Source organism: Equus caballus, chromosome 16 (assembly GCF_041296265.1).
Source record: "Equus caballus isolate H_3958 breed thoroughbred chromosome 16, TB-T2T, whole genome shotgun sequence".
Lineage (NCBI taxonomy): Eukaryota > Metazoa > Chordata > Mammalia > Perissodactyla > Equidae > Equus > Equus caballus.
Genome location: NC_091699.1, coordinates 47989090 through 48004618, shown reverse-complemented (window position 1 = coordinate 48004618; position 15529 = coordinate 47989090). Strand labels below are relative to the sequence as shown.

Below are 15529 nucleotides of genomic sequence, written 5' to 3'. Positions count from 1 at the left end.
TGGCCCTGAGCTAACATCCATGCCCATCTTCCTCTACTTTATATGTGGGACGTCTGCCACAGCATGGCTTGCCAAGTGGTGCCATGTGCACACCCGGGATCCGAACCAGCGAACCCCAGGCTGCCGAAGCAGAACGTGCCCACTTAACCAGTGCACCACCAGACTGGCCCCCAACCTGCTCATTTTCTTAATGGTGCTTTTGATGAGCAGGAGTTTTTTGGTTTTTTGGTTTATCATTTTTTTCTTTCATGAGTAATACTTTCTATGTTGTCTCTAAGAAATCTGTACTTATTCCAAGGTCAAAAACATATCCTTCTATGTTTTTTTTTTTTCTTTCCTAGAATCTGTATAATTTTAGCTTTTACATTTGGGGCCATGATCCACCTGTAATTGATTTTTTTTGTATGGTTGGAGCTCAGGATTGAGGTTTATATTTTTCTATATGGATATCTAAGCGGCACCATTTTTGAAGAAAAATAAATATTCCTTTCCCCATTGAATTGCTATGGCACTCATCAAAAATCACTCGACTGTGTATGTTTGGATCTAGTTCTGGACTCTATTTTCTTCCATTGATCTCCTGGTTGTCTATGTATTTGCCAATATCATACTGCCTTGATTACATTCAGTCCAGGAACATGGTGTATTTTTTTCTTTATTTAGGTCTTCAGTTTTTCTTAGCATTATTTTGTAGTCTTGCACATCTTGCATTGCTAATATTTTTAGTTTTTTGATGCTATTGTAAGTAGAATCTAAAAATTTAAAAAATTTCCAGTAGTTTATTACTAGTTTGTGGAAATACAATTGATTTTTATGTATTAATCTTGTATTCTGTGACATTGTTTAATTTACTTATTAGCTCTAGCAGTTTTCTATATTCACAATAATGTTATCTGTGAATAATGACAGCTTTACCTCTTTCTTTCCAATCTTTATGCCTTTATTTTCCTTGCCTGTGCACTGGCTGGGACTTCTAATACAATGTAGAATAGCAGTGGCAAGAGCAGAGTAAGACTGAATAAGTAGCTGAGGCTTTGTTTCCTGGGAGGCCTTTCTTTTGACTGGAGGAATGACATACTGTGATTTACACTTTAAAAAAATCTTCTGGCCCCCTGGGAAGAATTGCAGGGGCAAAAGTATAAGCAGGGAGACTCACAAGAAGACTGCAGAATTCCAAGTGAGAGAGGGAGGTGGTTTGGCCTGGGATGACAGGAGATCTGGGATGTATCTGGAGTTGGAGTCTTAGAACTCACTCTATGGATGGAGGTAGGGGAAGGAAAAGGGCACCAAAGATGACTGCTAGAGTGTTACAGTGTTGCCTTGAGGTACTGGGGAGATGGAGGTGCTGTATCTTGAGACGAGGAGACTTTAGGGGGTATAGCTTTGCCCACTATCCTTTCAAGATACTATTAGACATCCAAAGTGTCAGGAGACAGCTGGAGTGATGAAGCTTGAGGCACAGCTTTTGGGAGACATCATGATTTAGATGGAATCCAAAGCCACAGCACGAGACAGGAGATGAGAGAATGTGGAGAGTGATGAAACGGAGACTTAATTTGGGAGCAGAGGTTGGGGAGGCATGAAGGAACCAAAAAAGTAAACTTAGAGGGAACATTGAGGTAGGAGAAACACCAAAAGAGTAGTTTTTTGGAAGTCTCTTGAAGCGAATGTTCCCAGAAAGAGATGGTCACTGTGTGGATGATGCTAAACAGGAAAAGTAGGACAAGGACAGAGAAACAATGATCAGATTTCCATCACAGACATCCTTAGTGGCCTTAATATGGGTATTTCAGTGCAGTGATAGGGCTGGAAGCTCAATTGGAGAGATGGGAGCTGAAGATATGGAAGTGGAGGCAGTGAGCACAGTGAAGGGGAATGGCAGCCTTTCTCCAAGCACCCAGTGAAGAGCCTTGAGGAGCACTAGGCATCTGCTGAGGGACCAAAGCCCTCACTGGCCATGAGAGAGAAAAATGGGCCCTGTGTCTGGAAATCAGGGCCTGGGCCAGCCAGGGTGGATGAGTAGATGAGACAGGCTGGGGAGAAAGAAGAGGGTGAAGCAGGCACAAGAATCCATGCCCAATACTGTCCCCGGCTCTCTATCATGCGTGCCCAGCTTCAAAAAATCCTCCATGCTCATCACCAGGAGGGAGGATCTCTGAGAAGGGTGGGAGGGTTGATTCCAGAGTACAGGGCAGCCAGTGCAGCCCAGCTCCACGTCCTGCCTATATGGGTTACTTTCCTGAGAAAGCTGCACTGCTTTATCCAGGCAAGTTTGTCATAAAAGCAACACAGACTCATTGGGAAATTGCAGAAAAGAGGGAAAGGTTTGCTTCTTGATATATTTTACTCTGGCTTATTTCTACATGCGATTGTTCTTGCATAATTATAACCATATTTTGAACAGAGTTTGGGGCCTGATTATTTTTCACTGAACGTTACACAATAGACATTCTCCATGTTGATACATGTAGCTTTCATTGTTGTTATTAATTGCATGGGGTAATGCCCCATGTTCAACTAATTCATCCCCTACTAGTGGTTATTTCGGTTACTTTCAATATTTATAGACAGTATTGCATTGAACATTCATGTGAGTGGCGCTTTCCCTCGATCCATTTTCACAGAACTAACGTTTTTGGTGATTGTGATACCAACTTGCCACATTGCTGGTAGCGGGTCAACTAGACCCACTCCACTGAGAAACGCTACATGGGGCAGCCTACTCTCATATTCCTAACTGCCTGCACACTGTCATTTAAAATTTTTCTTTTTATTTAATAGGCCAAAGAAAGGATCTCATTGTAGCTTCAATCTGTCTGTCTTTGATGGTTAGAGAAGATGCTCATTTTCCCATTTGTTCATTTACTGGTTCTTTTCCCCTCATGGGAGGGAACAGATCCCATCAAGTGATCTGCACTTGTCCCTTTCCTAGTGGCCTCTCCCAAAGGCTCACCATGCCCTGCCAGGACCGTCCTTACCCATTGAAGTGATCCAAGGTCAAACTTTTGTGTCTTCCTGGACTGTTACTCCCTCTCCCACCAGCCAATTTTCAGGGTCACATTCTTCCTCCGGAAGACCTCATGTAATCCTTTCTGCCCAGTTTTCAGTGCCACTGTCTCAGGTCAGACCCACATCCTCATATCAAGGAACCATGGAATAGTCACAGCAGCTTCTTAGCCTGCCCAGTAGATTCTCCTCTAAGCTATCATTGACTCTGCCTCCGGCCACTTCCCCTGGGCCTAGAAGAGCCTTTGGGAAACACACCTTGACTGACTGACCAATGTAGTCTCTATTGACTGCTAGGAATTCTCTGTTGTCTGCCTCCATCCACCGGCCACCTCCCCCAAGGAAATCTCAGGCTCTGGTCACACTGGCCTTGTTGCTGCCTTTCATAGGACTTTCTTGCTTCTCTCCGTTCCTTGGTTCATGAGACCTCCATCAAGAGTGCCCCCCTTTATTCCTGAACCATATTTAACCAAACTCATCCTCTTGGACCTTGTCTCTTCAGTGAAGCCTTCCTGGATTTTTCTGTTCTGCTTGGCATCCCTGCCCCTGAATGTCCATAGCATTTATAGTCTACAAGGGCTCTCTCAGAGGGCTCTCAATAAGTAGTCCCCTTTCCCCAATCCAACTTAGAACAAGTTGAGAGATAAAAACCCATATGGAGGCCAAAGCATCACCTTCTTCCTTGATGAAGGCTAGGGGTAGACAGCAGCTTAGTGTGAGGCCAAATGGGCTTGTGAACTGAGCCCAGAATTATGTGACTCCCTCTCTGTCCCCTAGTCTCACTTGCTCTGGGTGAGTGAGGTCAGGGTATCACAGACAATGGAGACTAGCACATGGAAGGGAGCATTGGGAATGAGAAATCCACCACCCCCAGTCCATACCCCAGGGAGAAGTGCTGAATCCTGTCTTGAATTATTATGTAGTCACTTACAGTGGGTTTTGTTGCTTCAATTCCGCTGTGAGCTCCTTAAGACTAAGGTATGCAGAGCTTCTTATCCTTGCAGTGCCTCCAAGTGGGTGAAGAGGACTTGCTCTTTGCAAGTCCCTCCTCCTCCATGCATACCCATCCCAGCTAAGTCTGAAATTCTGTTCTGAGAGCCTCATTTCTCTATGGATACTGGCCTGAATAGATGGAGACCCTGTGGGAGCAGGCAGGGATGTCACCATTGTCATTCACTCAGGCCTCAGTCAGGAGAGTAATAGGCACTTTCCTGAGAGCAGGATTCCAAGGGGATGTAGGGCATGGGGGCACAATTACTCTTGGTGCCCTTGTACTAGGAATGAGAAGAGAGCCAGACAAGCAGTTGGGATGTCACAGGCATGACTTGTTTAACTCACAGTTGTGCTGAGAGCCTCCTTTGGGCCTTTACTGAACTGATTGATGAATGATTGGGTCATTCAAGGCCTGGGGGATTAATTATTTTTGGCTAAGCAGGGCTTCCCATGGACAGAGCCAGGTTACAAACTCCACTGCTCCACTGGCTGCTGCTTTCTAGAAGAATTTGAGCCCTCACAGAATTTGGAGCCCACCTGGTAATGCCTGGATTCCAGAGCTGTGGGTGCACACACATCACTGCACCATGTAGAGTTAGAAAAAGATTTCTCTAAAAATAACCACCGAGGAATATTTAATTTGATAGCAAGACTATGACTAATGTATGAAACAGAGAGTCTATGTGACAAGACACAGTACAATAATGGGGAGAAATTCATGTTTGACCTTTAAACCAGTGCAAAATGAAACAGATCCAAGCCTTGGCAGCTGAGGACCTTTTGGATCTGGGGAAACTGGCTATAAGCAGGGGATATGATGGTCACGGAGCAGAACTGATGGGATATGCAGTTCTCAAGAGTGTTGCATCATGGAAATATCCCAGAGAAATCAATACCTTTTGGTATTAAATAGAGAGAAGGGGCTGGTGCTGAGCTAAGCGCTGGCTGGTGAGAGGCGGATGTGGGAGGCCAGCCCAGCTGGATGGGGGTGACCAAACCAGCTCTTACAGGCTGGCTCAGAAGAGAGGCAGGTTCCCCAAATGTGAGACCCAGCATTTCTGGGAAGCAATCTGAGCCCTCGGGGAGGGAAGCAAGGTTCTAATTGAGTGAATATCTACCCTGTGCTAGGTTCTGTGTTGAGAGCTTTGTACACATTATCCTCATAAGTATCCCTGGTGTAAAAGCCATTATCATTCCCACTTGACAGAAGAGGAAACTGAGGTCAGAGAGGTTAAGCTAGTTGCCTGGGATCACCCAGCTGGAAAATGTCTGGAGCTGGATATGAACCCATAATCTTCAAGCTCTATTCGCTGTTGCTGGGTCACTTAAAACTTGAAAAAGCCCAAGGGCTGGCAGTTGCCTAGAGTGACAGGTTGGGGTTGGGGCAGGCTAAGTGTGGGTTGTGGTTTCAACGTGGGCCTGGTGATGAGTTCTCATGAAAAATTGCCATGGCTCCTGGCATGGCAGGTTTTGGATCAGGATCACTTTCCTGATCATTCTGTAATTCATGACCGCATATTATAAATTCTGATCCATCACCTTCATTGCTAATTGGAGAACAAAACAGTCTCCATTTCTCAGAGTTTCTCCTCCTCAATGGCAACAGGTTGAGTACTGGTCCTACTGCTCCCCAGGTCATGGTCATGCATGTTCTGAGTACACATCAAGGTATGGTCTCAGGAGAGAGGTCTTTGAAGATGTTTTTCTGTATCCTTTACTAAATCTTTCTCAAAGAAGAGATTGGCAGTAGTCCCTGAATGGATTCAGAGCCAGTTGTTTCTTGCTATGTTTGGTGATATTCTTTCTCAGGACCCTTAGCATGGGCAGGTCTGTGGGTGATAAGCAAAGAGTTGAGATCTCAGTTGAAGCAGTGAGGCCCAGAACTTTTCCTAGACTCAGGAGAGTTGGCTCTGCCAGGAGGTAAGCTACTCTTCCTCTCTGAGACTGGGAGATGAAGGCTGAGCCTATGCTCAGGTGTGCCATCTTGAGAATCAAGGAAGGACTGGCTCAAAGAGGAGAGGGAAGCCTGGAGTGGTTTGGCATAGCCTTTGTTGGGTGCTGGGAGAAATGGGGAACATGCAGTGTTGCCTCTGAGACCAGCACTCAAGGGGATGGGCCTTTGCCTAGATTGTTCCTCTAACAAGCCTAGGATCTCCTGGATGGGCCTGGTCTTACTCACTTCTCTCATCTCTGCTTCTGACCCAAAGCCTGGCAATGGTTGGTGCCCCAGTGTTATGGGACCCCAAAGACTTGGTCCTGCCTCCCACTTCAGCCACATTTCTCCCCACTTTCCACTTATTTGCTCACTTACTCATCACATCTTGGTCACACTGGCCTTTCCATTCCTCGGATACATCAAGCTCTTTCCTCACCAGACCTACCTCCCCAATGCTGTTCCCTCTGCCTAGAGAACTTTCTCCCCTTTACTTGACTGATTCAGCTGCATTGTCAGGTTCTAGTTTAAACATCATTTCCTCCAGGAAGTCTTCCCTGACTTACCAAACTAGGGCAGGCCCCTTGGTGGATGCTCTCTTTGTACTCTGCACTCTTCTGTCCTAGTACTTATGTCCCTAATTAGAGATTCACTTGTGTGATAATTGGTTTAATGCCTCTTCTCACTAACTAGATGTTAAACTCTGTGACAGGAAAGACAATGAACATCTTCTGCTCTGGACCTCGTCCAGAATAGGCACTCAATAAATATTTGGCAAATGAATAATTAAAATTTCCCACACTTCAAGGTGAATACTATGAGGAACTGGTGGTAACAGAGCCTCAGTTCCCTTTCTAGTCCCAGCCCCACAATAATTCAGAGATGGGGTAGGTGGTGCTACACCAAACAAACAGGCTTTGTTTTGCACTTAACTCAAGTGAATTGGTGAAGGCATTGCAATTGGTTGCTTTTTATGTGTAGAGAAATTACCTCTGTCCTGATTTGCAATATCTGTGCTATTTTGGGTTGTTTTTCTCTTTTGGACCTATTTGTATTGGAGCAATAATTTCACCATTTGGCTACGCAGAGGCCCAATTAATATTACAAATATGGTCCCATAAAATTCACTTCTTGACGTTAGAACGTTTTGTTGCTAATTACTCTCCAAGGTTTTTAATTTCAATTCCTCCTTGGTGACTTAGTGCAGAAATTCAAGGGCACAGTTATTTCCCCCAAAGGGAAAGGAGGACTAAGTAATGCCAAGTTTCTATCTACTTGCCCTTCCTTCCATGGGGTATGTTGTTTTTGACTCTATCTCTTCCCATTTTCCTGCCAGAAACAAACAACAAACAAACAAAAACCATATTGGAACAAAGACATAACTTTCTGCAAAAAGAAAAAAACCCCACTCATTCACTAATATATTCATTCAAGCAATATTTACTGAGTGCCTACTATATGTTAGATCCTGTGTGACAGGCACTAAGGACACTAAAAAGAATACAGTATGACACTGTCTCCAGGTAGCTCACAGTCTTGAGTGGGCAGGAAGGAAGTGCTGAGAAGCCTGTGACATATCCGGGGGTGCTTCTCATGGTGGGGTTTGATAGCTATAGCCCATCCAGAAGTGCCACGTTAGTCACCAGCGGTTGAAATAAGGGAAGCGTTGGTCACTTCTCATTTGAAAAACCCTGGCTAACTGCAAGGAATCTGCATTTTAACAATATTTTGAATGGGTTGATAAAACAGGAACAGATGGTTAAAGTTTGTCATTTTAGGGAAAATAATGAAATATTGCACTGCTTAATCTGTCTCCTTTTTCACACTCTTCCCTATCCCTTCCCCACCACAAAGATATCCAGATGCAACAAAATTTAAAGCAAAATATTAATAATAATCTTCTTAGTCACCTGGGTCTCTTCACCTGAAAGGACCCTAACTTTGTCAGCTATCTCTGTGTTAACCTTTATTCCAATGTTGCCTCCTTAGAGGAGGTTTCCTAAAAGGTACTGCTTTAGGGGAACATAAGGGGTGTTAGTGAAGTGAGACTAGCTTGGGTGTCTCTCTGCCATGAAGAAAACTACCTCTGCAGATGCTTTCTTAACCAGAGCAGACCCCCTTCTAGAGGAACCCAGCGGAGAAGAGATGAGTTGGGTAATGCGTGTTCCTGAGCCTCCTATCCACCTGCCCTTGGCCTGCATGTGGGCATAAGCTCTAGATGCAGGCACCTCCCAAGAAGGCAGAATGTCACCACTATCACCTGCACTTGGACTTGCCTCTATACCCACTGCATTTCTCTGAAGTTTTCCCACTATTCTGCTTGGACAGAGCTTCAGATGAGATCACCTGCTAGGAGAAGAAGTGAGTGCTACTCTAGCACCATGGCCAGAAACTCTTGGGAGAATGAGCATCATGTGTCACTTGCCTACTGCTTGCTGACTTCAGTAGCAAGAGCCTCCAGGATGCTCCTGGATAAACATCATCTTTGCGGCCACACATTGTTTTATGAGCTGAGTCATCAGACTGGCTGGCTCCTTAAAAGCTGCTGTCTGATTCTCCAGGCAGCACAAAACAAGGAGAGAAGATATGAAGCATAGCTCATTGAGCTTTGTAGAGGGCCAGTCCCATTCTCCAAAGGGGATGGGGGATTTATCATTATGAAGTTTGTTTATGTTAAAAATTACTGATTAACTTAAGTTCCAGTTAAGACAAAAAGATGATACCACCTGCATTTCTTGTATATTATATGCAAAATCTATTTATGGGCTATTTTTTTTTTTAGGAAGATTAGCCCTGAGCTAAGATCTACCACCAATCCTCCTCTTTTTTTGCTGAGGAAGACTGGCCCTGAGCTAACATCTGTGCCCATCTTCCTCTACTTTATATGTGGGATGCCTACCACAGCATGGCGTGCCAAGCGGTGCCATGTCCGCACCCAGGATCTGAACCAGCTAACTCCGGGCCGTTGGAGTGGAATGTGCGAACTTAACGGCTGTGCCATCGGCCCAGCCCCTGGGCTATTTTTAATAGTCACCAGTCTCAAAGAATTTGTTGCTGAAAACTTGATTCCTTCCTCACTCATCAAGTTGCAATTTACCATCTGAGGCAATGAGTTTAACCCAAAAGTAATAGTGACATGTTAAGTCAAACTATTTGCAGACTTCTTTGTTTCTTAGATACGTAGCTCAACCATGTTTATCTTTTATACAGCTACTCAATAAGATGTCTCAATGAATTTTTAATTAAAGCCAATGTGCCTATATCATGGAAATTTACTCTAATTAACTCAAGTTTCTGAATTTGGAGATTTGTGACTTGCAGAAGTAAATTTCTCAGTTCTCTTTTCCAACCTATTTCATTATGGTCTCAGGAAACATACAGGCAGATCATTCACCCAAGAGTATACGTTGAATTCCTGTTAGGTGGCAGGCACTATGTTGCATGGGGTAAAAATAAATGAAAAGCAATCTTTGCCACTAAAGAAGGAAACAGATGTTTGTCAATGTGCAAAGTGGACACATTTGATCTCTTGGAGGAGAGGGGGACAAGTAGGCGCTACAGGAAAGGTCCTCATGGGAGAGCAAAAATCGTTTAGCCAAAGGCAGTTGGGGAAGATTTCACGGGGAAAGCTGACCTTGGAGGGTGAGGAGGACCCATGAGTTTTGAGAGAGGAGACTATATGGGCTGAGGAATACTGGATGTAAGGCCCAGCCAGAGCCAGAGAATAGCCGACACTTGTGTCTGGAGTTGGAATGGCCCTGGGGACTTCTAGGAGAGCAGTTTCCAGGAGGTGACAGAATCAGAAACCAGACCTTCAGAGACTGAGAGTCAAATAAATTTCATCGAAATAAGGGATCTGGAGTGGATAATTCTCCTTGGAAGTAAGTTAGAGAGAGGGGAAGAGAGAGGAAATGGGGGATGAGGATACCCACAAGGCAGGTGTTCCTGGGATCATGGAAGGAGCCTGTGGAACAGAACAGGGTGAAAATGGGGCACAGGGAGCAACACTGGTGCAGTGGGTTCCTGGGGATCCTGAGAAGGAGCAGGCAATGAACCTGAGTGGTGATGAGAACATTACGATGAGTGAGTGGAAAGGAGAGGAGGGCAGGGCAGTGAGGCTCCTGATTTTCAGAGGCAAGGTGGAGGTCGGCTCACATGCTGGGAGGGGTGAGAGCAGATTAAGAGCCTCATTCAGTTGAGTGGACTGAGAGCCTGAGAAAGAGCTCAGAACAGATGCTGTAGGTGTAGGAGAGTGGGTGCATAGCCCTGCCAAAGGCTGATTCTCCACAACATGTGCTACGCCCTTTTGCTTCAACTCAAGAAAACAATCTAAATTTAGTACAAACAGGCTCTCTAGGAGTCTAGGACTTATCAGACGCCCTCCTTCTTACCTTGATCCCCTTTCTTTCTCCTTGGCTGGTTGGGATTAATGCCCTCTCATTCCTGAGCTGAGGTGTGCAGTTGTGGATTGGGACTGTCTTCATCTGGGGAAGTCATCATCTAAGATGGATTCAGACTGAGAATAAAAGAGTAAACTTTGGGGAAATCAGTCCTTAGGTTCTGAAACTGTCATCACGTACATCAGCCAATGGAGAGCAACTAGAGGATGAAATATGAGCTTTAAGGTTGTTTAGAAAGTCTCTGTAACTTGGCCCTACTTGCTGGATAGCTCCCTGGAGAAAGCTTTGTGGGAATGTGACTTCTTTCCATGGTCCATGTTCCATAGTGGCCACTGGGCAGGGGTCTATCTTCCTGGAACAGTTAGCTACATAAACAAGGATCTCTCTTTTATTATTTCTTGGACCAAAAAAAAAAAAAAATGTATCTAGTTATCGAGAAACTCAGTCACTTCCAGAACATTTTCCTGGGGCAGGATTGGGCAGCCTTCATTGGTGGGAGGAGTCTATAGGTCAGGAGCTGGGAGTCTGTGGCAATAATCCAGGTGAGCACAGTTAAGCCTGGGAATACTAACCAATCATAAAGGACATCACGAAGGAAGAATCAACGAGATTTATTGATTACCAAGATATTCTTATAGTAGTCTTGTTTCCTACTCAACAAGTGTGTGCCAGGTGCTAGGCTGGGTGCTGAGGTACCAGAAAGGTGACTTTAGCCTGGCGCTTGCCTTCTGGGAGCTGACAGTCTTACGGGAGAAATAAGACACAAATGCATAGCTGGAATCACAGGCAAAAGAGCGAAGGATCCAGTCTGCTAGCTGCAGAATCAGGGAAGGTTTCCTGGAGGTGAGGTGATGAGCTGGGCTTTAAACAGGTGGGGTGTCCAAGAGTGATAGCTAGGGATGACACCAGGGTTTTGACTTGGTAGTGCTGGTGACAGAGATGGATGGATCTGCTGGGATTACGGCTGGGAACACCATGTGGTCCAGATATAAGTGGAAAGGAGAAGTCCTGCAGTTGCCAGGACTATCCTGGTCTTTGATGAGTGGTTGACCTAGGGTCACAAGGTGATAGCTGTAGTTGTAAGAGTGACCGGATTCTTAGGGAGGAGAGAAAGGAGTAAAGTTTCAGGCCCTAGCCAGAGACTCACAATGACTTGGGAAGCAGAAACCTAGGAGCAGCAGAGAAGGTGCCCAGGGTAGGGACCCGGGATCCCAGCGAGGAGGTGCTTCCCTCTAGTAAGGCTGCTGTGATTGTTCAGGCCCAAATATTTACGGCGCAGGCCAACTCACCGAAACAAGAACCAATGAGACGTCAGCTGTTTCGCCTAGAAGGCGTCCCAGAGACCAAAGAGCGAGGGGCACGAATATGCCCTACCCGGTTGTCCCGCCACGGCCCCACCTTGAGGGCTGAGGAGATGCTCAGGGTGGCTCGCGGGACCTTTCCGGGCATGAGGCTGTGACAGCGCTGTGGGTGACACTAGGATGGGTCTGAAAAGGGCATCGTTCCCTCTCTTCCCAGCTCTCCCCTCTCAGATTGGGGGCCCGCGACGAACTCGGCGTGCCTGGCAGAAGGCACTGGACGCTGAAGCCCGTGGAGGGGAGGCGAGAGCCTCCCACTTGTCCAGCCCTGCCTCCTCCAGAGCTTGCTGTCACCAAGAGCCCGCGCTGCGCCGAGGAACTAGTCCTGACCCCCGCGGGGCAGTCCAATCGCCTCTCGCGGATTTCCCTCGGTTGGCGCGCGGCGGTGGCGCGTGGGCTCGCGCGCGGGCTCGGGCGGCGCGAGCCCGGGCAGCGGCGCATGCGCGGGCGTCCTGCGAGCCCGCTGAGGAGATCCGAGCCGCGGCGGCGCTGGGAGCTGAGCCGCGGAGCTGTGAGGAACTGAGCGGCGGCGCCGGACAGGTGGCGAGCCCGCATCCGCACCCGCACCGCCCGGGACTGCTGGGTCGCCTGCGGAGCCTCGCGGTCCGGACGTGGCAGCTGCATCCCGGACGGCCTGTGAGGGATGCGCCGCCCACTGCCCCGCGCCGCCTGACCGCCGCCGCCTCGGCTCGCGGTGCGCCACAGCCGGGCCCGCGGTCGTCCCCGCCGCGCTGTCGCCTGGCCGCCGCGCCCGCGGGGCCGCGTCCGGCCATGTGGACCCCCACGGAGGAAGAGAAATACGGCGTAGGTAGGTGAGGCTTGGGCCTGGCCGCGGCGGGGGTTCCGGGGACGCGCCCGTGCTCTCGGCCCCGTATCGGCCCCGCCTCACCTCGCGCCCGCGCGCCCCCGCCCCTGCCCGCAGGCTGCGCGGCCTCGGCGTGGAGCGGGCGCTGGGCAAGCGCGGGGCGGGGGCGGCGCGGGCGCGGCGCGGCGCGGCGCGGGGGAGGGAGCGGCTCTCTGGGCGCCGGGAGGGCGGCAGGGGGCGCTGGCGGCGCGGCCTCGGCAGGTGCGGCCGGCGGGAGGGGCCGGCGAGGCCCCAGCGGCTGCCTGAGGTTTCTAGTGTGGGGCGCAGGGCAGTTTTACCCAAGAAGCCAAATCCTGGGAGTCTCTTTCCTCCACTCCCAAACGTCAGATTTAATGTTTCCGCACCTGAGTTGGTGAGCCGGATGACTGTTTATTTTTGGGCTGGAACCTTACAAATAAAAGGATAAAAAACGTTGACATCATTTTTCCCTGTTCAAAATTTTGCAGACATTTGACTACAAATGTTTGATCCATTTTGATTTGCAGTCAGTACTGATTTGTCTTCAGTATTAAAACTAATTACCTTACAGTGGGAAGTGTTATTGGCCATGTCTCAATGTTTAGTGTGTATTATAGTCACAATTTAGAAAAAAATCCCGTTTTCAGATGAAACCATTATTCCTCTTAGAATGTTCTTTTTGTCTGTTACAAGTGTAAAACTCTAGAAGCTAAATAATTCTCATAACATTCAACTTCTTAATAAGAATATTCGATAATTTGAGGGATTGAATGTTAGTTTTACTTTTATAATGTTGGTGTTTTGTGGCAATTACATGGTAGAAGAGTTCACCCACATTGCATTATTGTAAGTCACCTGTCATCATGTTCAGTTAGAAACAGATTTAAGATATTGAGTGTATAGGGTTTTTTCCCCCTAAGCTTGTGATGAAAAACTGTAGATAGGGAATCTGTCTAAACATAGATTTTTGTTCCCCATTTTTTACTGCGGTTCAATCAAGATTTAATTCACAGTTCACTACAAAATAACTTTTTAAACTGGCAGTAGTAACAAATGTTTATGGATACTGTCAGGCAAGTTATGTGAAATTGAATTTATTTAAATTTAGGGACCTGCAGAGAGAGCTTCTATGCTGGTAGAAAATGTTGTTTTGAAAGATACCTTTCTGAAGTTTTTAATTAGCTATGCAATAACGGCATGATAACATGCTAGGATGGAAGTGATAATAGAAGCCCTAGTTTCTGTTGAGAAGGAATTGGGAAACGATGCAAAGAGCCGTGATTAACCTCTGGGGACATTTTACCCTTTCTCTTAGAGCATTCCCTAAATACTAAATAGATTTTGTGAAATGAGAAGTTGATGGTTTGTCTTCTCCAGAACTTTCTCTCAGAACTGCTTAGCTATAAGAACAAATAATTGATGTGAAAGTGGTCACCTATCCAGTGGCACCTAAGTAATAATTTCTTTCCTTCTGGGGAGGAATCCTTGAGTAGTGGAGTTGGCAGAGTTCTGAGTCTTGGCTCCTCTTTGCTGCTGTTGTGGGCAAGTTACTTAACATCATTTTCTTAATGTGTAAATTAGGGATAATATTTACCTACAGGGTTGTGAAAATCAAACGAGAGCATACCAAGTGCTTAATACATGTTAATTCTTTCTTTTCCCTTTAGTACTTGGAGTAATAATAACGCTAGATGTTTCCTCAGGTTTGTTAGTTTCGAGGGGGCAATATAAGGTACTCAAGATAGGCATATGTGAATCTCAGAGTACTGGGATTTGGTGTGTGATTTATTCAGGAAGATGGAACGAAATTCTTGCATTCCTAGGACTGTGGGTTCAGCTTTAGAAAAATTCTTTCCTATGGAGGGGCACTGTGTTGGGCACAGGGCAGGACTTAAATGCTTGTTAAATGGGAGAGAGAGCTATTCTGAAGACATCAGCAGCTGTGATTTAGTGTAATTTAGATGCCTTTTCTGCCAAATGAGGCAACTCTTCCTACTTCTCTCGGAGCTTTCTTCCACTGTCCCTTCCTCAGTTATGGTCTGAAAGTTCTTATGTAAATTGTTCAAAACTCAGGCTAGGGGCCGGCCTGTTGGCACAGCGGTTAAGTGTGCACTTTCCGCTTCGGCAGCCCAGGATTCACCAGTTGGGATCCCGGGTGCGGACATGGCACCACTTGTCAAGCCATGCTGTGGCAGGCATCCCACATATAAAATAGAGGACGATGGGCACGGATGTTAGCTCAGGGCCAGTCTTCCTCAGCAAAAAGAGGAGGATTGGCAGCAGATGATAGCTCAGGGCTACTCTTCCTCAAAAAAACAGAAAAAACTCAGGATACATTTTTTTTGTAAGCATGTTAGGCCTACACTCCCAGGCCTTTTCATAAAATCCAGTTCCATCTATCAAGTAGCTTAAATATTGTACTTACAATGAGAAAAATAGTCAATTAAAATGGTATGTTAGCTGCATTGTTTAATTGCTAGTTTGAAGAGCTAACCATTATCGTTATTCCTATGAGAAAATGTTTTGAGTTCCAACTTTGATTTTTATGACCAACTTGGAGCACAGATTTCTCTCTGCTTGCTAACCCATAATCCTTTACAGCAAGGAGGGAAAACTTATACCTACTTCCCACCAATTTGGAGAAATTGCTCGGATGTTGGTGAGGGAAGAAGTCCCCTGTTGCAACAGTGCAAAGGAGTTTTTTCCACTGAAGCTCTTCATTTTTATTTGACATTAGTAAGGTTTTGGAGATCCTGTAGTAATATGTTACTGCCTTTTAGGCTTTTTATAATATAGGAATTCTGTACAAGTTATAACATTTTCAAGTTATTTGGTTTATTCACTTAGGACTAGGTGATATCTGAGCTTTGCTGTCCTTTGTAATATTCTGTGATTGACTTTAGAGGGAGGGGAGGCAACTACCCTTTTTTGAGGATCAAAGTTTGCCCTGTCAGTGTGCTGGGGATTCTCACTCGTGTTATACCATGTAGATTCCCAGAGCAGTCCTAATACTATC

The 15529-nt window shown here is 46.3% G+C and overlaps 1 protein-coding gene across 38 annotated transcripts in view; it reads left to right on the top strand.

Moving 5' to 3' along the window:
- The first annotated feature begins 11904 nt into the window (after positions 1 to 11904).
- The window catches only part of DOCK3 (dedicator of cytokinesis 3), a 437902-nt gene continuing 434277 nt past the window's right edge, over positions 11905 to 15529 (top strand). For 33 of the 38 annotated variants that reach the window (XR_011426887.1, XR_011426886.1, XR_011426884.1 and 30 more), the window contains exon 1: positions 11922 to 12498. Coding sequence is in view for 30 of the 38 variants with exons in the window: in XM_070237539.1 (XP_070093640.1) it covers positions 12462 to 12498 (37 nt within the window). In the remaining 8 variants the exon portion in view is untranslated. Of the gene's footprint in view, positions 12499 to 15529 lie in introns of all 38 variants that reach the window. The other 5 variants (XM_070237542.1, XM_070237540.1, XM_070237538.1 and 2 more) reach the window with 3 other exon arrangements.